Source organism: Alligator mississippiensis, chromosome 3 (assembly GCF_030867095.1).
Source record: "Alligator mississippiensis isolate rAllMis1 chromosome 3, rAllMis1, whole genome shotgun sequence".
Taxonomy (NCBI): Eukaryota; Metazoa; Chordata; order Crocodylia; family Alligatoridae; genus Alligator; species Alligator mississippiensis.
Window position 1 is genome coordinate 7,869,106 of NC_081826.1, and position 27,375 is coordinate 7,896,480.

General features: G+C 42.0%; 1 protein-coding gene across 5 annotated transcripts in view; it reads left to right on the forward strand.

Annotated features, from left to right (window-relative positions):
• The window catches only part of TRAPPC9 (trafficking protein particle complex subunit 9), an 839,741-nt gene that overhangs the window by 27,568 nt on the left and 784,798 nt on the right, over positions 1 to 27,375 (forward strand). For 3 of the 5 annotated variants that reach the window (XM_059723710.1, XM_059723712.1, XM_059723711.1), the window contains 4 exons: positions 12,764 to 12,885; positions 15,660 to 15,785; positions 17,734 to 17,820; positions 25,411 to 25,627. In XM_059723710.1, coding sequence (XP_059579693.1) covers positions 12,764 to 12,885; positions 15,660 to 15,785; positions 17,734 to 17,820; positions 25,411 to 25,627 — 552 coding nt within the window. The remainder of the gene's footprint in view (positions 1 to 12,763; positions 12,886 to 15,659; positions 15,786 to 17,733; positions 17,821 to 25,410; positions 25,628 to 27,375) is intronic. The other 2 variants (XM_006258702.4, XM_019481793.2) reach the window with 1 other exon arrangement.

Here is a 27,375-nt window from a genome sequence, read left to right on the forward strand (position 1 = left end):
CTAAAGGTAGCCTGTCGCTCAATTGTTAATAAAAATACATTTTGCTTTGCGTCAGGAGTGGCTGAGCTATGTGCAACGAAAGGCTTCACTTCCTTAGATTTATGTTTTAACAGTAGTTTAAGAATGTGTTCATAACTTTACCTGCTCCCAGTTCATGTAATGAGAAACACATTATGAATGTATTGCAGTTTTTCCATATGAAAATAAGCTTTCATGTGAATGGATGCAATTGTTTTTAATAAAAATCCAACATAAATTAGAAAGGCCAATTTATATAGCTTTTCAGTAAAGTATTGCTTTGTTTAAAAAATGCTGTACTTTAAGCCATCTTGTTAGTTTTTGTTTTTAAATTATACGTGATGCAGTAAAACTGTTAGGTGGATGATCTTTATACTGAAATCACCACTGAAACACTTCTGTTTTAATTTTAATTGAAGTTCATACTTCATGACAGGCGTTCATAGCCCGTTTGCTCAGGATTACATGTTAAATTAAAATTATAGTGAAATTATAAGTAAAAATTGAGCATTCAACTTTTTATAATGAATACAGTTGTCGTGTGTTGGCACTACTATGTAGGTGTGTCTCAACATGAAGAGTTTAGCTGGGATTCTTCAGTCACTTCTATCCCTTGAATAAATTCTAATACAAAAACAACTGATGAAATCAAGTCCAGACTTTATATCCTCCACTTGCTCACATGAAGTATCTTCTTTCCCAAATCTGAAGGGCACTTTGTTCTCAGAAGCTTGTCTAACACCTCTCCCAATTTACCCCTCAAACTAGTTTGCAGTAGTTTATTCTGTAGAGCTGCTTATGGGGCTTCCTTCATGTGTGTTGCTCCTTCCAATATCCTGTGTTCTGAAGAAGTGAGATGAGAGAGTATCTGAGATTACACTGTCATTTGAGCCAGATGAACACAGGTAGAAATCTGTCTCATCTACTGTATTTACCAGATCTCAAGATGGCTTCAAATTTAAGACAACCTCCAAATAATTGGGTTCTATACGTGGAAACATTATAATGTGTTATAATTTTCCCTGGATAGAATCTAATTATTGTGGGGGTCATCTTGAATTCATTCCCCCACTTCTGTGGGAAGGAAAGGGGTGAGGGGCCAGACCCCTGCCTCTGTGCCTCCTCTTCTTTGTCTGTCCTCTGCCCCTTCCATCTGTTTGTGTTCCCCACCCTGGCTCAGCCTCAGCCTAGCAAGACTAGGGAGAAGCTGTGACAGCTTCTGGCTGGACTGGGCCAGGGCTGCTGGGGAGCAGAAAGTAAGGAGGAAGGGTAGCTAGGGGGGCAGGCTGTGTGGTCTTCCCCCCTCCCCCACCCCAAGCCAGACACACAGAGTCCCCTGCCCCCCCATCCTGAAATCTCCCCTACGCTTGCTGAGCTATGAACCCTGCCAAATGAGTGATGCTGGACAGTGGGTGTATAGGAATGTAAGGCTGGAAAAGCCATTACTAGTGTAGGCAAACTATTTTGCATGACCTTTTCATAAATTGAGGGCCTGCTATGTTACATATATTATGCACTTAACTGTGCAGTAAATTTAGCCTGGCCACATGTGCAGAGTAATTATCATGCCATAAGAATGTCTGTTCAGATATAAAAAGAGCCAACCAGCTACAGTGTTAGTACTTGAAAACGTGTAACAATGCTATAGCTGGTTTCTATCCAGCTTTAATTTGAATGTGTGATAGGATCCTGATCGATCTATATTAGGTCACTTTTGTTTCTATTATCTGTTCTAATTTATAGGGTGCATTTATATTTATGAATAGTTGGTACTAATGTTAGCACTAGAACTGATGGACATATAGCTCAAATAGTTTTCTTTTCCCTGATATATTTATAGAGAACACAGTCATATCACCTTGCAAGCTTATCCCTTTTGGAAACACCTCGCTTCATACATCCCAGCACTGCATTTGCCTTCATGGTAGCATTCAACCGGTAACTCATAGTCATTCTGCGATCAAATAAGGCCAAGTCTATTTTCTCTGTTTCCCAGTAATGAGCTCCCAGTTTATAGAAGAAATACATGTTAATCCTGAGGTGCATGGCTTTGACCTTGGTCCTACTGAATTTCATCCCATTTTTTATTAATCCAGTCCACAGTGTCATCTGGTTCTTACTGTATGATATCCCAGTACTCATCAAAATTGACAGTGCCTCCCAAGTTTGTATTCTCAGTAAATCATTAAAGGTTGGTTCCAAGACTGATCCTTGAGGGACTCCCATCAGGGAACTCTCTAGAACATTAGTTTCTCTTTTAGCACAGTCTCTTATCTCACTTTTAGCTAGCCGCCTACCCAATTCCATTTCTTAGATTAATGGTACCACATGGGGAAATCACTAGTTATGCCCCCATGTGGTACCATAGCATATATTTTAGTGATGTCCACATAGGGAAGATCATCTGCTTTCCCTTTGTCTAGAAAATCAGTTATCTGGTCAAAGAAAAATATTAGATTAGTCTGGCATGACCTACCTTTGGTAAACCCAGGTTGCATTTTTGTCTCATTTTGCATCTATGTTCCTGTCTTTGATTATGCTTTTCTTCCAAATGATCTTTAAATTCTTGCATGCTATTAAAGTAAACTTTTTATGAAGTGGCATTGTAGTTGTGCAGATCACTCTTTTCCTTAAATACAAGCATTGCATGTTGCTGTTGTCCATATCTAACTTGATTGAGGTGTTAAAAATCCTTTTGGTAAGACCTGCAATGTCGTGTACTAGTTCTTTCAGAACTCCGGGATGAATAGTAACCCTCTTTCTGATTTTGAGTGCACTGAACTTCTTGAATTTTGCTTGTGATGGCTGCTGTTTCCATACCCTCATTTATTTTAGATAGTTTGCTTTTGCTCTTTTAGTCTGTCTTTGTCTTTACTGAAAACTGAGGCAAAGTGTTTAGTTTTGGCGTCATAACTTGAAGATCTTTAAGCTCTATTCTTGCTTCTCTTTCTAACAACCCTACTTTTTTCATTTAGTTATTTTTATGTGGCTGAATTTTTTTCCCCCCTTATTTTTTGTTTTAATATCCTTTGCATAGTCTCATGTGGCTTGTCTTTTGTCACTTGTCCCTTTGTTCCTTCAGTTTCTGATCAGATGTGTGGCTTTCTATCCTGTTTTTTGTTTTAAGAGTCTAGTTGATTTTACTGACTAGTTCTGCTAACTTTGCCATTTTGAAATTGAGAACCTTTGGTACAGATCAATGCTTTTATCTTTCCTTGTAATTTGAACATAGTCAATTTATTGAGCACTGATATTTTCAATCATCAGATTATCTATGAAATTGTGAAGACATCCTGTTTAAAAAAAGACATCACAAAAATAATTTGTTTCAGCTTTGTTAAACTTCCCAAAGAGTTAATCTGCATCATCTGGTCACTGACTTCATTATAGAACATTTTGAATAAATGCACTTTAGCTGTAAAATGATTTTACAACTTTCCAAAGTTTTTATTCCTATCTGATTCATATAAATACTATCTGACTACTTTAATGCAGCATTAAAAATTAAAACATTTCAACATGTACCTAAATGTGCTTTGTACAATGAATTTCTATTGTACTTAGGGATTTAACTTCAGAAATGCAAACTTATTAAAATTGCTCAATATTCTAGTTGCGAGTTTAAAGCTTTATTACTAAGGCTTTTAGCTTAATAAAATGAAAAGTTCTTTTGAGTTTTCAGTGAGCATGGTGGTGATTTATTAGTATCATTTGTATTAAATAGCATCCAAAGGACCCTACTGAGCTAGTCTGTATATTGGGAGTGGCCAAACTTTCTAACCCTTCTGCCCACAAACCAAAATCCTGACACAGCTGATGTAGTCAAGACATGGCTTTTGAGATGTTACTGCCCCAGAACACTAATGTGCTCGCAGCACCTCAGCTCAAATAATGTCATTAAATGATTTTTTGGAATAAACAGTAAGGAAGAACTGAAGAGAATTAAAACTAGAAAATAATTAATGAGCAGATAATTAAATTTTTTTGACTCTCTTAACTAACTACTACTTAACATGGGACCCATATTTAAAGTCTTAGAGGACCATGTGCAGTTTATGAGCTATAGTTTGCCTATCTTTGCAAACATCAACATCGTTACTGAAAGGGGCAACCAGGGCAGAGTTCCACATTTGAGGGAGGAGGTCCAGCCAGAATAATAGCAGCTGTTATTGCCAGCACAGCAGCTTGTGCTGTCCCTGTGCCAAAGCTACCCAAGGCATGGAGATGCATCATGGGGGATATGCATGGTCCCTGCCCTTGAACATTTTTGTCTCTAAACAGTCAAAAGGAACATGAAAGAAACATGTACAAAAGGAGCTGGTGAGGGTTAATATGGATTTATTAAAAGGAAATACTTTTATTTGAACTTTTTATGGGGAGGGAATGAAGCTTGGGGGATGAATAAATAGGGAGAAAAGGAAGGAGATGAAGGAAGGATGCTACGGGTGCCTATAGATGTGCTGGAAAGCTGCTCTGATGCTCTATAATTACAGTGCATTGGAGCAGACTTGACTAATAGTGTCTGCTGGAGTGTGCTAATCCGCGTGCCTCCAGCAGCTTCCGCGTCTTGTGTATCAGCATCTCCATGCTTCAAAATGGCGTCGGGGGTGCTTTAACTAAAGCTCGTCAAATGAGTGCCCTCCTCCCTACCCCCAGAACATGTGTAAAAAAGGTCCTAAGGCATAGGGAGAGCAAATTGCATTGTGGGATTTCGTGGCTGTCCTAATAAATCCTTATCAGATTTGGTTAGTCTTATGGATCGTACAGCCACCAATGGGAGGAATTCTGCAATTATAACATATTTAAGGGTCCTGATGCACTGAACCAAAAGAGCCCAGTTTGCACTTTTTATTTTTAGTTTAATTGGTTCCTCTATTTTAAATATGTACTTGAACAGAAGACCACCTGAATATAAGATGACGCCCCAATAATTAGATTCTATATATGGAAGTTATAAATTTGTTTATAATTTTCCAGGTAGAGTTTAATCTTGGACGTTTGCCTTGAATTGTTCCCGTCCCATTGCTACTGCATGGAAAATAAATCTGAGGAGGTCAGGTGGCCCTGTTACCCTCTGCTCTGCCCCAACTTCTTTCCCCTGCAGACTCTTTTCCCCCTACCTTGCTCCCCACCCTTGCTGTCAGATAGGGCTGGGCAAAGCTATGGTAGCTGATTCGATTTGGAGGAGATTCAGCCCAATTCGGGGACAAAATCTCTGAATCTGAATCAAATTGAGAGACCAATTAAAAGCTTTGAATTGATTTGAAACATCCAAATCGATTTGAAAAGCTTCAGAAAAGATTTTGCCACTTTGGAAAAGATTTGGCAGCTTCGGAGATTCGGCTATAGACTAAACAGGCAGCTGACACGGCTGCCTCCTGCTGGTAAGTCTGGGGTTGGGAGAGGGGAGGATTGGGGCTGGGACTGCGACAAGCTGCCCAGCCAGAGCAGGGGAGGGTGCATTACTTGGGGAGGGAGACGAGGGTCATGGGATGTGGGCATGGCAGTGCTGGGAGCAGGGGCTCTGCCTTGCTGCTGCTTTTCCAGCCAGGGAGGGGGCGGGATGCAGACGCGGCTCTCTCTAGGCGGAAGGGGGCAAGCGGCAGCAGGCCATAGCCCCTGCTTCTAGTGCTGCTGCGTCTGTATCCCATGCCCCCCCACGCCAGCTGGTAAGTGGTGGCATAGCAGAGCCCCTGCTCCCAGCGCTGATGCGGGCACTGCAGTGCTGGGAGCGGGGGCTATGCTCTGCTGCTGCCTGGAGTGAGCTGCACCTGTATTGCACGCCTCTCCCCGCACTGGCTGGGCAAGTGGCAGCAGGGCATGGCTCCCCTTGCCGGGGCATAGTCATACACAGCTGGAGGAGTTGTGGGAGAAGCCCCCATGGCTGCTCCGCCTGGCTCCAGCCTCCTGGCACTTAAGAAAAAAAAAAGCCTTGCACTCACTGGCTGCAGCAATGGCGATCGGGGCCTCTGAGGGCTTGTGGCAGAGCCCCCCTGTGCAGCACGGGACAGCGGGGATTGCTCCCCCCCCAGCTTGACACTCGTGCAGCAGCTGCCCTATGGCATGGGTGCAGTGTGGCTCTGTAGGGTGCTGCGCGCTGTCTAGGAGCTGGGGCAGCTCCACATGTCAGCTGGAGCCTGGCAGCACTCAGTCCCACTGGCCCCAGCTCCCAGGCAGCGTGCAGTGTCCTGCCAAACCACATTGCACCTACACCATGGGACAGCTGTTGCGTGGGTGGCAGGTGGGGGGGAGGGCGGGTTATCCCTGCTGCCCCCCACTGCCCTGTGTTGTGCAGGGGAGCTCTGCCATGACCCCTCAGAGGCCCCAATCGCTGCTGCAGCTGGGGAGTGTGGAGCTTTTTTTTTTTTTAAGTGTTGGGACTAAGCTAGAGCTGGCTGCAGGGTGGGGCTGGGCAGGGCAGGGCAGCCATGGGGCTTCTCCTGTGTCTCCCCCTCCCTAGGGAGAGGCAGGCACAGCTGGAGGAACTGCAGGAGAACCTGTAGCCATCCGACTGTGCCTGCCTCTCCCCAGCTGATCCAAATTACCGAATCTCTCTGAATCGGTGCCAAGTCTTCCAAAGCCAATTTGGCTGAATCAGTTCGTGGCAGTGATCTGAATCTCTGAATTGAATCACTGTCCTCCGAATCAGCTGAATCCAAATCGAATACTTCCCTCTTCGCACAGGCCTGCTATCAGACCATGTTTTCCCTAAGCACACAGAAGTGAGTGGCAAATTTGAAAACGCTTACTTTGAAACAAACATGCCTGTAATTATTTACATACAGTCAAATTACCATGGGTACCCATAGACTTAATTCATCCAGAATTGATGCACTTTATCTTTTTGGAAACTGCTGCAAGTTTTAACGCAGCCATTCTGTAAACACACTTGTAAGCACTTTTAAACACTTTTATATGTAATATCATGCACAGTTTGTGTTAGTCTAAAGCCAAAAGGCTCATGAGTTACTGTATAGCTAATTGGGCTAGGCCCCAGCAGAACCAACAGTATTTCAAGCCATGGTGACCCCATAGCTCAGCACTAGGGGTGTGTGTGTGTGTGTGTGTGTGTGTGTGTGTGTGTGTGTGTGTGTGTGTACTTCAGATACCCCAACAAATGATCCGTGTGCTAGTTAGCTCCACACTCCTGACTGGAACTAGGTGTTCTTGTTGTGAGTCCCGATATCCTCTAAAATGTATATGCAGATGATTCATAGATTCATAGATGTTAGGGTCGGAAGGGACCTCAATAGATCATCGAGTCCGACCCCCTGCATAAGCAGGAAAGAGTGCTGGGTCTAGATGACCCCAGCTAGATACTCGTCTAACCTCCTCTTGAAGACCCCCAGGGTCGGGGAGAGCACCACCTCCCTTGGGAGCCCGTTCCAGACCTTGGCCACTCAAACTGTGAAGAAGTTCTTCCTTATGTCCAGTCTAAATCTGCTGTCTACTAGCTTGTGGCCATTGTTTCTTGTAACCCCCGGGGGCGCCTTGGTGAATAAATCCTCACCAATTCCCTTCTGTGCCCCCGTGATGAACTTATAGGAGGCCACAAGGTCGCCTCTCAACCTTCTCTTGCGGAGGCTGAAAAGGTCCAGTTTCTCTAGTCTCTCCTCGTAGGGCTTGGTCTGCAGGCCCTTGACCATACGAGTTGCCCTTCTCTGTACCCTCTCCAGGTTATCCGCATCCTTCTTGAAGTGTGGCGCCCGGAATTGCACGCAGTACTCCAACTGCGGTCTGACCAGCGCCCGATAGAGGGGAAGTATCACCTCCCTGGACCTATTTGTCATGCATCTGCTGATGCACGATAAAGTGCCATTGGCTTTTCTGATGGCTTCGTCACACTGCCGGCTCATGTTCATCTTGGAGTCCACTAGGAGTCCACTACGATGATGTTCAGGGCAGCCTGGTCTGACTCCACCTCATGTAACAGACTGAGAGAAGAGGCGACAGGTATTTTGGGTGAACTGTCTGGGGCCCTATTTGATTGTTTTACAGATATTTAAGGCTGGTGAAGGATCAGGAATTATTGGAAATGGGAAAGAAAGGCACAGCTCAGCAGTGGGAGTGAAGAGGAAGTAAAAACGTATGCAGTGTAATGGTTTACCATTACCATTCACCGACTTGGAAAAGAGTCGGTGCTGAGGTAGAGTAAGCATAATATCCATTACCACATGGGTTGCATTAATCTAGCTTTGTGGTGGGTTGTTACTAGTATTTTTGTCCCATATTTTTGATCAAAAGCACCTGTCTAGTCCTGGGCAATCATGAGGACCTGTTGCCGCTGGGGGTCTCCGTTCTCTGTGAGAGGGGTAAAGATCCTTGGGGTGGAATTTGACTCAGAGTTGACAGGACAGATGGCATGTGAAAAGACAGAGGCCAAGGTCAAACAAAGAGTGGGGCTATGGCAATTGTATTGTTTGTTGGGGGGCGGGGGCAGCGGGCATGTGGTGCTGATGAAGGTAATGCTGCTGTCTATGCTTCTATACACCTCCCTAGTCTCTCCTCCCTCAGAACAAGTCATTCACAGAATCAAAAGAGCCATGTGTTTCATTCGGAACGCCACATGGAAGCAAGTGGCGAGGACCAAGCTGCACAAAGTGAAACAGTCCAGAGACAGAAGAATGTCAGATGTCCTACTCTTCCTCTAGGCCAAGTACATAAGCCAGATTTACTAACTGGCAACAGGGGCAGAATCCAAAACAGCCCTCTTTGTCAAGTATTTTTCAGGGCACCTGCTACGACAGTGGCAGGTGTACATGATGACTAGGGACCTACCAAATTCATGGCAGAAGTAGAGTTCGTAGTGGCTCCATTAATCTTGCATGTTGTGCAAGTGGTGGGGAATGGCACACGGGAACCTGCAAGATGAAAGGAGCCACAGCGTACCCCACTTCTGTCACGACCAATGGGAACCTGTGGGCCATGGTATCCCCATGGTTCTCCGAGGTTCTAACATGTTTCTGGGAAAAATACTAGCTGCATGATATGGACCTAGTGACCCTGGTGAGACACCACCAGATAAAGGAGATGGTAAGGGCAAGAGACCTCTTATCACCCATGTACTTACTACCTGGTGACAGCTGCCAGGCTGTGTGGGAGCAAATCTTCCACAAAGACCTGCAAAAGGAGCATTGAGACTGAATTGACAGGCAGCCCACTGGGCTGTCCTCATACGGGCATGGAGAAACAGTGCAGGGCAGAGAGGTCCATCTAACTGCCCAAGCCAAACCTGCCAGTGGAAGGCAGAAACAATTGACCACTTCTGGGACTGCCCATATGGATGACTACATGGTCTGGTGGGTGACGAATTGGCTAGATTGTTGTACCCAGAGAGTCGTGGTGGATGGGTCGGTATTGACCTGGAAGGGTGTGGGCAGTGGGGTCCCACAGGGCTCAGTCCTTGGACCGATACTCTTTAATGTCTTCATCAGCGACTTGGACGAGGGAGTGAAGTGTACTCTGTCCAAGTTTGCGGATGACACAAAGCTGTGGGGAGAAGTGGACACGCTGGAGGGCAGGGAACAACTACAAGCAGACCTGGACAGGTTGGACATATGAGCGGAAAACAACAGAATGCAATTCAACAAGGAGAAATGCAAAGTGCTGCACCTAGGGAGGAAAAATGTCCAGCATTCCTACTGCCTAGGAAATGACCTGCTTGGAGGCACAGAAGTGGAAAGGGATCTTGGAGTCCTAGTGGACTCCAAGATGAACATGAGTCGGTAGTGTGACGAAGCCATCAGAAAAGATAATGGCACTTTATCGTGCATCAGCAGATGCATGATGAACAGAACCAAGGAGGTGATACTTCCCCTCTATCGGGTGCTGGTCAGACTGCAGTTGGAGTACTGCGTGCAGTTTTGGGTGACACACTTCAAGAGGGATGTGGATAACCTGGAGAGGGTCCAGAGAAGGGCCACTCATATGGTTAAGGGCTTGCAGGCCAAGCCCAATGAGGAGAGACTGGGGCACCTGGACCTTTTCAGCCTCCGCAAGAGAAGGTTGAGAGGTGACCTGGTGGCTGCCTATAAGTTCACCACGCGGGCACAGAAGGGAATTTGGTGAGGCTTTACTCGCCAAGTTGCCCCTGGGGGTTACAAGAAATAATGGCCATAAGCTAGTGGAGAGCAGATTTAGACTGGACATTAGGAAGAACTTCTTCCCAGTTCGAGTGGCCAAGGTCTGGAACGGGCTCCCAAGGGAGGTGGTGCTCTCCCCTACCCTGGGGGTCTTCAAGAGGAGGTTAGATGGGCATCTAGCTGGGGTCATCTAAACCCAGCACTCTTTCCTGCCTATGCAGGGGGTCGGACTCGATGACCTATTGAGGTCCCTTCCGACCCTAACATCTATGAATCTATATGCCAGTGAGGTGTAGAAGAAAATATGTGCACTCCTCCTGGTGGTGATAGGTTTCAGGACCTGGACCAGAGAAGCGATCCTCTATGGGCACTTGACCAAACAGCAAGGGGCCCTGACAGCCTGCTTCGACCAGTTTGTCTCCTGCTTCAGGTATGCCCTGTGGAAGGCCAGGAGCCTGCTCACAGACAGGCACTCAGACCCCACAGTTGAGGACTGTATTAAAATGGGGCTGAGTGAAATGAACTGGTACTACAGGAAGATGGAAGAGGATGATGGGAAAGAGATGGTGGACATCATATGGAAGAGGGGACTGGCACAGACTTTTCAGAAGCAAGACCTCCAAAGAGAACAATGAAGAGGACAATGGTGAAGACAGTGATGAAGACAACTATGACTAATATGGTGACGACGAGCGAAAACACTGGAATGGTGATGGGTGTGCCGTGCAAACGTTGCAAAAGGCCTGTTTAACTGTTAAAGTGTGTTTTTTTGGTCTGTCAAGTGAACTACAATGGTCACATGACAGGTTGTTAGAAGTACAGTTATAGAGATCTCAATCTCGATCGATTGATCAATCAAGATAGATATCGAGATACAGATTTTTATATACAGTAAAATCCCTTCTATCCGGCATGAGTGGGGAATGGGGGGGTGCAGGTGTTCTAAAAATGCCGACTCCCTGAGGCATAGGGGTTCCCAGCTAGACGCAGAGCGGGGGGTGGGGGCTGTAGCCTCACACAGAGCAACGGCAGCGCTGGGTAGTGAGTGGTGGCAGCAGCTGTGACGTGCAAAGTTTTCCCTGCCCTCCACCTCCCCTCATCCAGCTGGCTGGAAATTCCAGTTAGCAGTGTGTGCCAGTTAGTAAAATCGTGGATAACAGGAATTTTACTATATATATAGAAATAAATATTTTTGTAAAAAAAAAATATATATATATATATGTCACATACGGGCCATGTGTTTTATAGTCACGCTCAGTGTTGGCTTCATTTAATCAACTTCTTAGCTGGTTTCCATTACTGAGCACATGTTGCTTTTGGCGGCAGTTTAATGATAGACAACATATTTAATGAGGTTTCCCTATATACAAATATAAGGCAAGGAGCTTTTTCCTTATGCTGTTTGGGCGGGGGGGGGAAATCCTCATCTTACTGTTGAGTAAATACAGTACATTAAAAGGTGGTTTGTTTTTTTTCTGTCCATTGGGGTAGTATAATTTTCTGACCCCACAGAAGATTCAGGTGTTGAGTAAGAAGGTGGGTTTTTTTTTACCCTCATACACTTTACTGCAATTGCATTTTGAAGTCCAGATGTTGAAAATGCAAAATTCTCTGGACTAGCTTAGCAGAGAGAGCTTTTGTGATACTGTTGTAGTATAGATACAGGCATGGACTTAGAATCCCAGAGGCTAGGTTTTACATGATTATCAAAAGAGGTGCATAAGTCTTTCTAAATGTTTTCTCCACTGTGCTAACTGTAATAGGTTTTAACCTCTAGAAATGGACTTGCTCTCTTCTTTGTCAGGCCCTATATATATTCCTTTCTTTTGCATATATGAAGCTGTGAAAACTGTCTCATGTACCCTTGTGAAATTACCTGAGAGTCACCAGGAAAATTATATATAAAATGTAAATTTCATAAAACTTGCCTTCCATCATCTTTAAACGAAAGCCCGAAATGGTTCAGATCTGGACTAAGATAGTTGATTTCCTCATTCCATCATCTGTAACACTCACGCTGAAGAGTCCTTTAGTTGGAGGGAGGCTGTTTGAGGTTTGCTAGGTTAGGCTCTCCTCCACACTTGAACGTGCTTCCGCAGGCCATGTATGGCAGACTTGTATTTGAAGACCTTTGGGACATGCTGCAAGGCTTACCTGTCTTCCTGTGCTTTTTTCTGGGCCTTGGACTTAAGGAGTTCATTTTAAAGGAAGCTTGATCATTTTGGCAAGTAGAATGTATTATGTTAAATTGTTCTACACACACATTTTATAAATGTGTAAATGAAATTTTAAAATAAAAATGAAAATTGTGCTAATGGAAGACCTTTTTCAAAGATGTAATTCTTTTAAGCATAGTCTAATAATTTTTTCATAATATGGATATTTAGGGGATGTAAAAGGCTATATGTTAATATATTTAATGTTCTTTAATAACTGAGTAGTTATCTCCTGTTTGCCATTTTATAAATAAATTAATTTTTCATATGAGTTCTTAATAAGGATTAATATTACTGAGAGATTACTTACCCAACCAGGACCTAGTTTCTTTAAATATTCATTATGGATATTTCACACAAACCTACTTTTTTTATTTTAGTTTTTTTTAGAGGTGCTTAATTTTAACTAGAGGCTTTGTGCTCGATCTCTGCTCTGTTTCACTTAAGGTGCCCTTACTTCAAATGGCATAAATGCTGATACCAGTGCTGAAATAGGTCGTGCCAAGAACTGCCTTAGCCCTGAAGACATCATCGATAAATATAAAGAAGCCATTTCTTACTATAGCAAGGTAATGCAGTTTGTGTTATGAGAAATTTCTGCAAATTTGATGCATTGTCAGTACACTTGTGCTTTAAAACACATGAGCATTAAAACAACAAAAAAAGTAACCATAGAATATGTTGTCTGTACTGTATACAATGCTTGCTTTTACATGGTGTCTTTGAATTAATTGGTTTGCACTTTTTAATCATGTAAACGTAAAAAGTTCTACAAATGACAGATATCATTTGAAAAACCATAAGGTGCATTCATGCTTTGAATATTTATATTCAGTTCCATTGATACTTCTACTTCACTGTGTAAGCTGGATATTAATATACTGTGCATGTTCTAGGACAGTCTTTTTGAGATATGCCTTGCAGACCTTATTGAAGGGCTTGCAAGTAATGGAACCATGGTTTTATCGACTGTTCCTGGAGGCAAATATTCAGAGCGTAGCTGAATAAATAGAACTAAGGAACTGGGAAGAACAAATGTTAAATAAACTGATCTTAAAAAGAAGAAAAGAGAAACTTCACAGTCTTTAATCATTCATCATGCTTTATTCCAGTTTTGTTTCTTGGCTACCTCCTTTGACTACGTGGTAATAAGATGGTTATAGATGGGGGGGGGGGGGGGGGTTGGTTTGTGTGGGGTTTTTTTTGGTTTGGTTTGGTTTGTTTTACAGTGAAAAGGTGAACAATACTAAATTCTGTGTTGGAATTAGTTGGATATCCTTATCTTTTCTACAGATTACTTGAATTGTGTTATAAAGTTGACCAGCTGTATTTCAGCATTTTGTTCACTTAGGTTTCCTTTCCTCCTAGAGTCTAAATGTTTCTTAAAATGTTGTAAAATGGTAAAAAGGCTTTTTGAAAAACAGTACAGTTATGGGATTAAAAACCATGAGGCCCATCTCCAAATAAAGATAAAAATGTTAAATTATACTGAAGAGTATTGCAATTCGTTTGACAGTAAGAGAACATGTGATGATGATGACTTGAGAAGTTAATTCAAGGATACATGTGATCTTTTATGCAATTACAGGATCTTATTTTTGGAAATATGGGATTGTGAGACTTGTATTTTGGGATAGGGCCCTCATTTCAATTTGGTGTCAGTTATCCCCTGAGTCGCACAGTAATTTGTTGACAAGTGATATGTCTCAAATGATATATTGAACCATAGCCCTATGACTACTTAGGATGTATTTGCATTTTCCAAGTATCCAGTATGCCTATGCTTCCCAATAATTTTTGTGTAATAGTGACAAGCAGGGTAAATTCTGGTTCTAGTGTAGAAGTAGCAGCTCCATCTAAATAGTATTGCATGTCTTCCCTGTGACTTTTAAGGAGCTTTTGTAGAACCTTCCCTTTTCTTTCTCATTCTTGAGGTTCCCCTCAGGTACTGAAATACATGGCCTTGCTTTTTAGCTGCCCGGTATCTGAGGTTCTCATGCTTCTTCGTTCTGAGAAGTGTTTACCCCATTAATTTCCTATCCTTAACTTCTGTAATCGTAGTCAAACACAGCGTTAATTCTCCAGTGTTCAGATCATCCAGAGGCAGACAAAGTTCTTTGGGTAAATCTAATATCTTTTATTAGGCCAACTGAAGTAGTTGGTAGCTGTATTGTCTGCCTGTGTCCTTAGACCAACATGGCTACCAACTATTTGAGTTGGTTTAATAAAAGATATCAGATTTACCCAAAGCCCTTGGTCTAAGGACATAGACCAAGGACATCTTTTATTAGACCAACTCAAATAGTTGGTAGTTGTATTGGTCTAAGGCCATTGTCTGCATATGTCCTTAGATCAACACTGCTACAACCTATACTCTAGATCATCCAGACAAACTTTTGCATGACCATTGTCAATTTTGTTTGGTAAAGTAAATGCATTGTGGCTCACCTTCAGTTCCCTTACCTTTTACCTGTGCCAACAGGCTGCAGCCCGGGGCACAGAGCAGGGTTCCAGCCCTGCCCTGTTGCCGTGGTGCAGAGCTGGCACTGTTGTTCCAGCCTGGCCCTATAGTTCTATTGACTTTGAGGAAAAATGGAGACGTGTACCCTCTTGGCACTTCTATATAAGCTTTTTCAAGTGTTTTGTAGTTAAGTAATTTGAAAAGGCACAATATAGAATTCTGATACAAAGCTATAAGAGAACTTGATTGGAAAAGGACCACTGTAAAGCTGACTGAGAGATATTAATAACTTCTTGCTTTTGTGCCATTTATAATGCCATTTATATTTGTCCAGGTATAACTTGTTTGCTGATGGTATTCTACTGTTAATATAATAAAGATTTGTAACATATGAAAATATTCTGAACTTTTCCCTGATCCGTCTGTTTTCTCGAATCAAAATTCTGCTTTCAATGTCTAATTAATAATACAGTTGAGGTAAGAAAATAGCTGCATTTAGTTTTGTTCCATTACTTTGTGATAGATGACCTAGAGTAGTGGTTTTCAACCTTTTTTCATTTGTGGGCCTCTAAACTTTTTGAATGGAGGTACCAGACCCCTTTGAATTGTATGTGTGGGTATTCATGTTGATCATAGTCATCCACATACCACAAGTTGAAAACCACTGATCTAGGGCTTAATTTTCACATGTTCATTGGCATGCATCATAGGTTGCTAATCCAATATGATAGCCAACAGTAAGAGGTAGTTATTTGGTTTTGATGAAATTAAAATCCTGAATTGTGTGTTGAGGAGGTTTGGGGGTAGAGGCATTACTGCATCTAAGGGAGAGGCACATTTTCATATTTGTCATCATAGTTATTGTTCTTTTTTCTTTTCAAGTATAAGAATGCTGGTGTGATTGAGCTGGAAGCCTGTGTGAAGGCAGTGAGAGTCTTGGCAATACAGAAACGAAGCATGGAAGCTTCTGAGCTTCTTCAGGGTGCAGTTTATATCAACCTTCGTCAGGTGAGTGCATAATCTACTATTTAAAAACGTTGATTTTTTTTTTTTTTCTATTTGACAAATAATGCTTAGCTCCTTGATAGACCAGTAACATCCAGGCATCTCAAAACTTGTTAAAAACATTAGCAAATAAAACCTTGATTTATCTAAAATGTGTGAGGGCTTGGTTTTTGAAAGTGAAGGCTTTTATCGATGTTGTTCTTCATTAAATAGAGACTAAATGTGATTTAAGAGGTATTTTCTTGTCAAAAAGATGTATTGAAAAGTCTTGCACTGCCTGTGTCTACATAAATGTACCAAGAGCTGTTCAATTAAAACCAAGTTCTGTTGGAGAATAATTCCTACAGTGTACACATTAAGAAAAGAGGAAAGTTTGTAATGTAAGATCTAGGCATATGTACTTGGAGAGGTGGTAGAGGGTCATTTAGTCCAATAAGCAAAGCCTAACAATATCCATAGCTGGAAGCTAAAATTACACAAGTTCAAATTAGAAATAAAGGATGTGGTCTTCTAAATGAGAAAGATTAACTGATTAAAATTACTCATTGTGGAATATGACAGATCCTCCATTACTTGAAGCCTTTATAGAAAAAGGTGCCATAGATTGATCAGAAGTTGTTAACTTGATTACAAAAATCAGAAGGTGAAATTGTGGCCTGCATGATGCAAGACAGATTAGGTTTGCCGGAGGGGGAGCTGTTCCTGCACTGAACCACAGTCGGTTGCCTGGGGCTCTGATGGAGGGGGAGCTCCTCCCGTGTCATGCTGTGGTTATATGGCATGAGCTTTGGTGGAGAGGGACTCTTTCTGCTCCATGGTGCAGCTGAGTGCCAGGGAGTAGTAGTGGGTGGGAGCAGCTTGGTCCTAATGCCTACCTACCTCTGACTCGAGCGGTATCATTTCAGCACTCCCAACCCCCTCCCCGACATAAAGCGTTGCCAATGCCTTACCCAGTCTAACCCTCTGCTCATGTTAGGAGCCTTCCTCTTTTAACCAACCTCAGGTAAATGCATGTCTAACACGCTTGCCTAACCTTCTGCTGATGGAGGCTGCCTTTCCAGGTAATATTTTGCAGAATTTAACCAACCTCCTAGTTAGATATTAAGGACAGTCTAACTTAAATTTCTTTTGTTTCAGTTTAAGTACGTTACTTTTGTCCCTTTTGTGTACAGAGAACAGTTGATCACAGTCCTTTTTATATAGGCCCTGTTTGTGTTTGAAGGTTATCAGCTCTTTCTGTCTCTTTCTTTTCTCTAGGTTTATACTCTCAGTTCTTCCAGTATTTCCCTCTGTGTTTCCTTCCGTACCTTGAACCATTTTCATTGCTCTCCTGAATTCTTTCCAATTTGTCTATATCTTCATTGAGGTGTGGTGCCCAAAACTGGGTGCACTGGTCCAGGTGAAACGTTCTCTTGATTTCATTAACATAAAGGAAGAAGCATCTTGTTTTAAAGGAAAGAAATGGAATCAGCATCATAATTTGCAGACAGTACCAGACAGACAAGAGCACCTCACCACAATAAAAGTGTGAGTGTGATTGGAAGGGCGTCTGTTATAAGCAGTCTCCTACCCATACTAAATGAAATTATGTAATTGACTTCTTACTTATATTACCCTGGAGTTTTCCTATAATAAGACTCATCTGTGTATCCAATTATGAAGAATAAATTACTACATCCAATTATAAGGAAAAAGAAACCACTTAAAAGTTTTTTCTTTAATACAATGAGGGATAATTGAAAATCAAACAGGAAGTTGCCCTCTTTAAAGTCTGGTCCATAATAGGGTGCCAAAAAGCAGACTAGGAGAAGCAGAGGCCAGCTTGTATTCCACTTATTGGCTGTATAAGTGGATTTAATGCCCAAGTGAAACTATATTCCACCCTGTTCCAAGTCCCTGGAAATATATTAATATGTCTGCTTTTGTAACACACCGTCATCTGATTCTTAAGACCAAGTCACAAAAAAACCTGGAGGAGGAGGACCCACCCGCCTTAACAGTTTTTCAGAGACTTGACCAGGATGGAATAGGATTGCAGGTAGGTGCCTAAATTGACTTATGCACCTTAGGTGGGTTAGAATATGTCCTCAGTGCTTCTGAAAATGGAAGGTACTTTGTAATTTGAGGTTTATTTTAACAGTAGCCAAACCCAGCTGAACCACATGAAATAACAAGTACCATGTTTCAAATGTCTTTGCTTCCATAGTTGTATCGTAGGATCATAGAACAGCATGGCTGGAAGGGACTTCACAGTGTCATCTAGTCCAGGGTGTCCCTTTTTATTTTTATTTTTTAAAAGTTCATAGACTGTAAGGCCAGAAAATGCTTTCCCAGGAATGAATTCCTGTTTGAACTACAGCATATCTTTTAGAGAAACATTCAGTCACAATTACAAAAATTATGAGAAGTTCTTCCAATGATTAATTATCCCCACTCTTAAATGTTTTGTCTGATTCTAGCCTGAATTTGTTCAGCTTTAGGCCATGTGCAAACATTTCAGTTTGTTTTGGGAGAGTTGCTGCTTCCCCAGTAGAAACCACTAATATAAGGCCGTTCAGGATTTCTCTTCCAGAGCAAAAATGGCCACTCCAGGAGAAAAATAACCTGGGAACAATAAAGGTTAAAGGCTCCTGAGAAGGTTTCTCCTCATGGTCACGAGGGCTCCCTGGCTGTGCAGTGGTTTGGGATTGGAACATCTGTTCAGGAAATTCCCGGCCTGGCATGGGAACATCTGTTCCAGAATGCCTGTTCACTACCAGGAAAACTAACCTGGGAGAATTCTCCTGGATCATTTGAACATGTGTATGTAGCCTTAGCTTGCTGGAGTTGGTTCTCAGTATGTACCTTTATCTTGTAGAACCGGGGCGGGCAATTATTTCAGACGGAGGACCACTTACTGAGTTTTGGCAAGCCATCAAGGGCTGCATGACAGGCAACCAGGGGCAGATAAATATTAATTTTCAAAAATTTTTATGGGCTCCACAGGCCAGATAGAATGGCCTGGCAGGCCGCATCTGGCCTGCGGGCTGCATTTTTCCTACCCCTGTTGTAGAATGAAGGGCCCTCTTAAATTACTGTTTTTGATTGATTGCTTTGAAGTCATCCCTTAATCATTTTTTTGATAAAATAAACTGACTGAGGATCTTCAGTTTGGCAGTGTAAGACATATTTTCTAATCCTTTGATTCTTGCGGCATTCTGTGAATCTTCCCCCTCTCCCCCTCTTTTTTCTTAGAATCATAGGGCACTTGCACACTTACAGGGGGGGCTCCTCTAACGCACTGTAAATCCAGCGTGTCAGAGCAGACTTGTCTAATCAAGTCAGCTGGAGCGTGGAAGTTACCACAGTCCAGCAGACTCCAGCATCATGTGTAGCAGTGTTCCTGTGCTGAAAAATGGCGGTCGGGTGCTTTAAAGCTTGTTCAGCCAGCTTTAGTTCAAAGCACCCTGCCGCCACTTTTCAACATGGGGATACTGATGCACGTGATGCTCTGGGCGCTTTTAATTTCCACAGCTCTTGGAGCTGCACTGTTTAAAGCCCCCCGGCCCTCAGGGGATAGGCGGGATCATCCCTATTCAAATCATCCCATACAGGCCATAATCTAAACTCTACATAAGCAGAGTATTTATTTATTTACCCCAGTGTCCATTTTGAATTGTGGGTACCAGACTTGGATGCCCTGTTTTGCTAGCAGTAATACCACTACCATATATAGAAGTAATGCCCTCTTTACTCAATAAACTGTTAAAATAAATGGTTTGTATATTGCATTGAACCTCTTGGCTATGTCATCTCAGTGGGATTTCTTGTTTGTCCCAGTTAGCTATCAAGTTAGAGGAGCGCTCCTTCAATAACTATATTGATATCCTATAACTCTCTATTAAGAGTCCCATATCAGTTTCTTAACTTTGTCTGGGATCAGTTTCTGGCTGACAGGCTGAAAATAATCCAGTCATTCCAGTTGCTCTTTAAAAATATTAATATATTAGCATTCTTTCATTCTTCTGGAACTTGAAGAGTTGTTGAAAATCGGCATTAATAGTCCAGAGTTCTTTGCCTGCTTTACCTCTTGGATGCAAGTTTTTTGGAACTGCGGTTTAAGTGTCTCACTTTAGCAGGCTGATGTTGAGCATCCTTCTGGGATGCTAAGTATTCCCCCACTTCTACATATGTTGCATTATGATTGCTAATTCTACTGTTTCAATTTAGTAAGGGAGCCATGTCATTATGAGGGTTTCTTCTTTCCCTAGAATACTCAAAAATACTTTCCTGGTAATAAGATTGTTCCTGCATCCTTTAACTCATTTTATCCATTCTCTGAAATGGTTAGGTGTTGTTTTTTTGTTACTGTTGACTTTCAGTCTTTCTTGTGTGTGTGATGAACAAGCATGGCCTTTTTCCAAGACCTTGGCTTTTAGAAATCTAGGAAAATGTTCTTAGACGGTTTTCAATTATTATTCACTACTCATTTTAATCTTCCAACTTATTTACTTGGGTTGTTTTTATTGTTGTGAAATTGTCTTCCTTTATACCCGTGTGCCAAATGGTTCAGTGAGGAGGGTGGAAGGGGTGGTATTGATTTAAATTTTATGAATGCACCCTACGTTTTCTTAATTATGCTCTTTATGGGAGTTCATGTTCTTGTACTGATAGCTCTTAGAAAAAGAGCTTTTATTCAGATCATATGCATCACCCCAGTTTTTCTAAAGCAGTGATCTCGATCGACTGGTCAATTGTGGAGCCTCTGGCAGTTGATCTCAGTCTGTCAGAGGCTTCACAATCAGGAGTGGCAGGACGCACATGGCTGGGCTGAGCCATGCCCCCTGCTGCACGGGCCAGGCTGGGTGAGTGGGCTCAGAGCCTAGATGGCTTGTTGGGGGGGAAGAGGGGTACATCCTGGGGTGCCCTTCACTTACAAAAAGTGATTTTCACCATAAAAAGTGTGGAGACCACTGTTCTAAAGTGACGAGTAATTTTCAATGTCTCCATTTCTGAGTAACTACCTTTTGAGCAACGTGCTAAGAACAGGTATTTGGAATGTTCTGAAAAGCCTCTGTAGTATCTGAAAGTAGAACACCCAAACCTATGTTTTCAAAAAGTGCTAGCAGACTATTTGCAATTAGAGTAAAAATCAGTGACATGTGCTCTGAACATGGTGTTTAAATTAATTTATAACATCTACATTTTTATTTTGTTAATACTTAATTATGAAAGGTTTTATAATGAATGGAATCTTCTTACGTTTTGAGGTAGTTTTCTGTGGCTTTAGACTCTAACTTACGATATTTTCAAGTTGCATCATCACTCCAATCCTGTTTAAGTGTTACTATCTGTGATCGTCTAGGAAATATGAGAGGCAAGAGTTTTTTTGTGATACCTTTTATTTGATCAAATGTGTAGTCAGATGTGAAAGGGCACTGGTGGTGCCTGCCACTTTAAGGGCTGAGCAAACAGCCAGCAGGTGCTTGATTACGGCAGCCATTTTAGAACTCTGGTCATCTATATAAACAGAGCGGTTTGCTGCTGGCAGGCCAGGCAGAAAAATTGCCTGGCTGCAAGGCTGTATGCAACATCTTGGAGGTAAAGGCAGGAGCTTAAGGGGATGGTTTGGAGTCTCCTGGGCATGACATAAAACTGCACCCTGCCAGCGATGGGTGGTGGGGCTCCTGGTGGTGTGGGAGTCCCCAGGAAATGCCAGGCCAGTTACCACCCCAGTGAAAGGTGGGTCGGGGCGCCTTAACTCCTAGCCCCCACAGTAATGTGGGTACAAAGGGGCCAGTCATGGCTACGGTGACCTGAGCTGAAGGAGGGTTTAAGACCCAGATGGGGCCAGACTTGGCTATGGCCACCTGAGCCCCCACTGGGGAGGGAAGCCCCGTGGCCCCAGTGAGGGGGCGGAGAAGAGAGACCCCAATGAGGGGGCGGAGATGAGGGCTGGGAGCTCAGTATGTGTGTGAGTGTATAGAGTTGCCCTGGGAGGTGCCAGGGCAAGCATGGACCCGGTCGGGTAATTGGCTGGCTGCTGCCCTGGTGAGGGTTGCAGGAGAGGCCCAAAAGATGGTACATCTGCCACCCATGGTATGAGCTAGATAAAGCCTAAGCTTGAAGGGGCCCACTCTGAGAGGGAGCAAGGTGGTACAAGTTGTTGATGTGCGAAAGAGACCCTGTGAGAGGGGGTGAAACGTGAGAGGAGGGTGGTATGAATGCGTGTGTGTCTGAGGCCTGACAATGAGGGCTAAGCTTGGTCCAGCTGTAGGCCGGGAGCATTGTGTCATCTGGATGCCATTTGCGAGGACTTGGGCTGCGGTGTAGGGGTGGAATGGAGTTGCAGATAGCAACCCTTGGCATCAGGGCAAGAATGGGCAGCCTCCTGCCTAATTAACACCATAATTATGTATCATTAAGACATGGCAGGCGAGAAGGCGGGTAGTTGGCTCAGTGGCAGACCGGCCTTGAGAAGGCCCCCCTGTTACATCCAGGAAAAATGTTAGAAAAGCTTTTTGTTGCAGAATGCCCTCCTCATGTCTGGTAGAGAAGTGGGCACAGCTTGAGCTAAAGAGCAGGTAGAAGAAAAATGTGTGTTACTCATATATATAAATGAAAACAGTTAGATTAATGCAATGGCTTTCAATCTCACTAGATTTGAGGCACCCCTCAGAAAATGCAGACTCTTAAGCTTTCATTCTTTTTTGACTATGGAAACAATAGAACAAGTCATCTGTTGCAAAGAATTCGGGCTGTAACAAGTTTGAATGTTTTTGATGCAATGTGTTCCTATTTGAAATCTCTGGGTTTATCTTGTGAGTTGTGTGTAGGTGTACACACACTTGACTGCGAATGTTGTGTAGTACCCTGGTTGCAAACCACTAAGAGAATAGAGAAGGGTTATAAAGTAGGAGCAAAGAGACGTGGTCAGGAACGGTTACAAAAAATTTATTCCTAAACTCATGTTTTGAAGGTGCTCTGTAGATTTGCTGCAAGCACTAGAATTGTGACATCAGAAAGGGAGGGGGGGCACTTCTCACTTTTCCTGAAGTGTTCCCCTACCAGTGTTTGCATGTCTCTGTCCTTTATTTATTTATTTATTTATTTTCTGTGAAAGGGGTTTTATTTTTGTTTAGAGTATTTGTCTGATTTTACCTGCATAGTTTCCATGAGGATGTTTGGTGCCGCATTCTCTGATTTAAATGTGTTAGAATCATTGGCTTTGTCGCGGTGGTGCAGGGTGTTGTTTGTCATGGCAATAGAGATGTGTTGACAAACCTTACATTCATTGTTAAGGCAAGGTTGTGCCCAGCCCCAGCTTGTCTAACGTCTCTCCCAGCAATACCGTTGGACCAATAAAAGGTATCACCAGAAAACCTTGCCTTGTCACTTATACTTACTTGTCACTTTCCTGAGTGAAGTTGCTGTCACTTGAAATCATTGTGAAATATCCAGTAAAAACAGGGTAATTTCGAAGATATTTGAAGCCTTGTACCACGATGGTTTGTTCAAAGTGTGCAATGTACACTAGGTGTCAGCAGTGATCCATTGCAAGATCATAGTACTGCTTGTTACTGGGTTTATTGTGGAACTGAAATATTGTTTAGTAGCCTCTGAGTTTTCCCAAACAAGATACCTTTCTCTAGTTGTCTGATTTCAGTGAAACCTTGCCACTCACGCAAGAGAGGAAATAATGATCTCTGTTGAGATTTTTCTACCAAAAGTAGTGTGTCTGTAAAATAGCAAGTTGGTCATTTTTGATCAAGTTAGTTCTTCTGATTTTTGATTTCTGTCAAGACTAAACTTTTCACTACTTTCTTCCTGACCCTACTTGATAATCTGCTGTTGCCTAGAATGAATTTTTTTTCCACTAATTTGAAATTAAAGAAAAAATTAAGCCCGGAGACCTATTATCAATAATGTGTTCAGTCTCCAAGATTCCTGGGATGGTAGTATGGTCTTTTCCTTTTTTTTGAAGAAGGCTTGAAAACCAACCAACTGGTATATCTGTACATGATCCTAGGAAATAAGTATTTTTGAGTTAGTCTCATATGCATGAATTAATGCTGCTAATGTCTTTGAGAGACAGACAGTTGGGTTTGGCTGTCATTGAGTAATAATGAATGTATTTCTAACATGAGTGTTTTTTTGTTCCTGTGCAGTAATGATGACCATAAATCTAGCCTAGGTTCGCTTTCTCACAAAAAAGGTCCACAGTGATGCGTAACATTTTTGTCTGCCAGAGAACCTCTTTTGATCATGGCACTACTGTGCAATAGACTGATCCAAAACGGAACTAAATTCAAACCAGTCTTGCACCTGAAAGAATGCAACAAAATAGTATTACCAGTGGCTTTAAATCTAATTACTTCTCTGGTTTCCTGATGGGAGGGGATGTGATGATTATGACTGGGGAATTGGAAGGTTAGAAAAAAGGTGAATATTGTATTAAAAGAGTAACTGAAGTTGCATCGTAGCTGGGAACTCGGTGGTATATTTCCTTTAGTCATACTATCGTGTACTGTGATCTCATGATATTTCGTAAGTTAAGAGGGAGGGCAGCATTTGCCTAGCAAGGTTTGGAAGGAACACTACTAGGATGTCACTAAGCAATACTGGTGATTCACAAAGAGGTATTAGCAAAGAGTTAATAAAATAAATTACAACACTAGGGAATGCCATGCTGCTGGAAACTTTATATCACATGAAAATTAACATTAAAGTCTTTTCTACTTACAAGTCTTGACTATAGCATTTCAATATCTATCAGTAACTGTGATGAAGGGATTTTGTTCATTTCAGGGCAATGATATATATTTTAATACCAGGTTAGGAGCTTCAGCCTTAATTTCCTAACCAAATTGTAATATGAACAATTGAATTCTCTTTAGCTATAATTCCTCTTTTATTTTGAAGATGCTCTGATATGTCTGCTTGTCATAAACTGACCTGAGGAAGGGCTCTGGGGTACCAGAAAGCTTGTCCATGTCCCTCCCAACTAGCATTGGTCCAATAAAAGATATCGTGCACAAAGATTCTTCCGTCACATTTTTCCTGGATCATTACAGCCACAACGTCACCCGAACACGACCATAAGCTGCTCATTTACTTTGTGATAAATGATATGTTAAAATGTTATTTGTAAGCAACCCTTTGTTTTAAATGCAGTTTTAGTGTCATCTGTTAAGAACAGTTAGCTTTCCTGCAGTACTTTTCATCCATGGATTTCTTAGTCTTTTACTGAGGAAGTCTGCACTGCTGTCACTACCAGTACTTTATGGTGGGGAACTGATAGACATAGCGAGGGGAAGCGTGACTCGGGACTGGCCATCAAACCAGTGGTGTAGCTGGGATAGAGCCCAGCTCTCCTGAGTCTGTCCGCTTCAACTCCTAGCCCACAGAACTTGTAGGAAATATAGAAAAAGTCTTAGAAAATGCAGGCATTGCTTCAACTCTGTATAGAATTCAGCACACAGGCACTGAAGAAGATGCAAAAAATCTCTAGCACTAGCAGCATCCTTTAAATCTGTAATATTGGCTCCTTTTATTGTCCAATGTATCCTCTAGTTAATAAATGAATGCTGTAGTAAAAAGTACTTAGTTTCTCTTTTTTTTTTTTTTTATCTTTCCCTTGAAATGTCAGCTTTCTGAAGAGGAAAAAATTCAGCGTTACAGCATTCTTTCTGAGCTATATGAACGTATTGGTTTTCACCGAAAGTCCGCTTTCTTCAAACGTATAGCAGCAATGCAGTGTGTGGCACCCAGCATACCAGAGCCTGGTTGGAGGGCCTGTTACAAATTGCTTTTGGAAACGCTTCCTGGTTACAGTCTGTCTTTGGATCCTAAGGACTTCAGCAAAGGTAAGCCTCTGTGGGATAGTAGGTTTTCGCATATTCGATTAGGTGCTTGATTTTGTTTCCCGCCACCCCCTGCAACTAAGTTGCTTGGAAGACTTGAAGAGAAATAGTATCTTCTATCTACCTCAGTCTAGATGTGGTAATCGGAGCAGTTCTGTAAAAAAGCACGTTCATCTTACCTAATACTGATGCTGTGTTTGTTCAACAAACCTGACATTCTGATATCTGAGAACTACTACTGACTGTTCAAGTACATTATCTTATTGTTTCCATCCACTTGCATCTGCCTGCACTGGATGTTCTCTACAATTATTGATGATGGTTTTTATCTTTATCTTCTGAAAAGCTGCAAAAAAATTGTTCCCTCAGGAGAGAGGTGTATAGACTAACTTTGATACAGCAGAGCAAGTAAGGGGAACAATTTGTAATCATATGAATGATGTCAGTTGGTGTTTCTTTTCCAGAAGTGAACAGCAATAAATATTTCTTACGATGGTCTCTTCCATTTAGGAAAACATTGATTTGTTCATGACTGGAAAGTCACATTTGACTATCATGTGTTATCATGGTACAGACATGGTGTGCTGGATATGACTGTTCCACGGATAATTTTTTTTCCCCCTCTCCAAATTCACACTAACTTTATTGAGTTAGATCTTCGTTGCTATAGCATTAATATTGTTCTAGTGGAGAACCGCTGTAACACAAGTCTACATATTTAGTTTGTCGTGATTTTTCTACTTTCTCAAGTTTTTGCATTAGCCTGGTTATTCAGTTGTTTTAGTTAATCTATTTTTGAAGGGCAATTCATTTAATATTATTTATAAATTCTTTGCAAGTTGAATACCAGACTCTGGTTATGGTTCCTTTTATTGCAGTTTTTGCATACTATTTTTTTCTGCAAGTGTTCCTGGAAAGAAGTCCTAAACAGTAGACTGGTTTCCTATTACTTTCAATACATGTGATGTTCATGGCATCACTTTTTGGTTCTTGTGCACCATCTCATTCACATTTGCTACCTCCTGTTGCAGCAGGTGAGTTATTCATGCTTTCAACCATGGGTCAGATGTATCCTTTGAGAAGATTGTAAGGATTCCTTAATTTGGAGTATAAGTAAAGTAGTTTAATAACATAATTATTAAGATGATTCATACAAGACAAATTATTGAGCATGTTATAATGATGGTTAAGCAGCAAGCATTTGCTGGTCCCACAGCAGCTAAGGTTAATGTCTCTTGCACACCTTATTTAAATGTCCTGTTTTTTTATTTTAGTAGTTTAAAACACGTTTGAATAGCAGCATACGTAGAAATCCTGGCTAGCAGTGATGTCTAGACATGTCAAGGGTTTTCAGTTCTTCAAAGCAAATTGGGACCCTATTTTGTAGTTTGAGAATAAATGGAAATGACGTATCCAGTCCAACCCATTATAACTGACCTCAGTTTTTTCTTCACCTTTGCCTTAAGATCTTTTGAAGGTCTTCCACTAGGTTAGAACATGTAAATAGCAGTTGTGGGTCTGTATCTTTCCTGTTTCAACCATGTTTCCAAGTGTTTAATGACTGCTGGCTTTTAGTTACTTCACTGAACCACAGTGATCACTTCAAGTATCCTTATGGTTGAAGAAGAGTGACTGAACAAATGATTTATATTTTTTTTCTGCTCTATTATTCTGAAATGTCATAAGATCTTGCTTTTTCACGTCTCTTCCCACCTTACCTAGTTTCATACCTGTGTCTCCCCCCTGTCTTT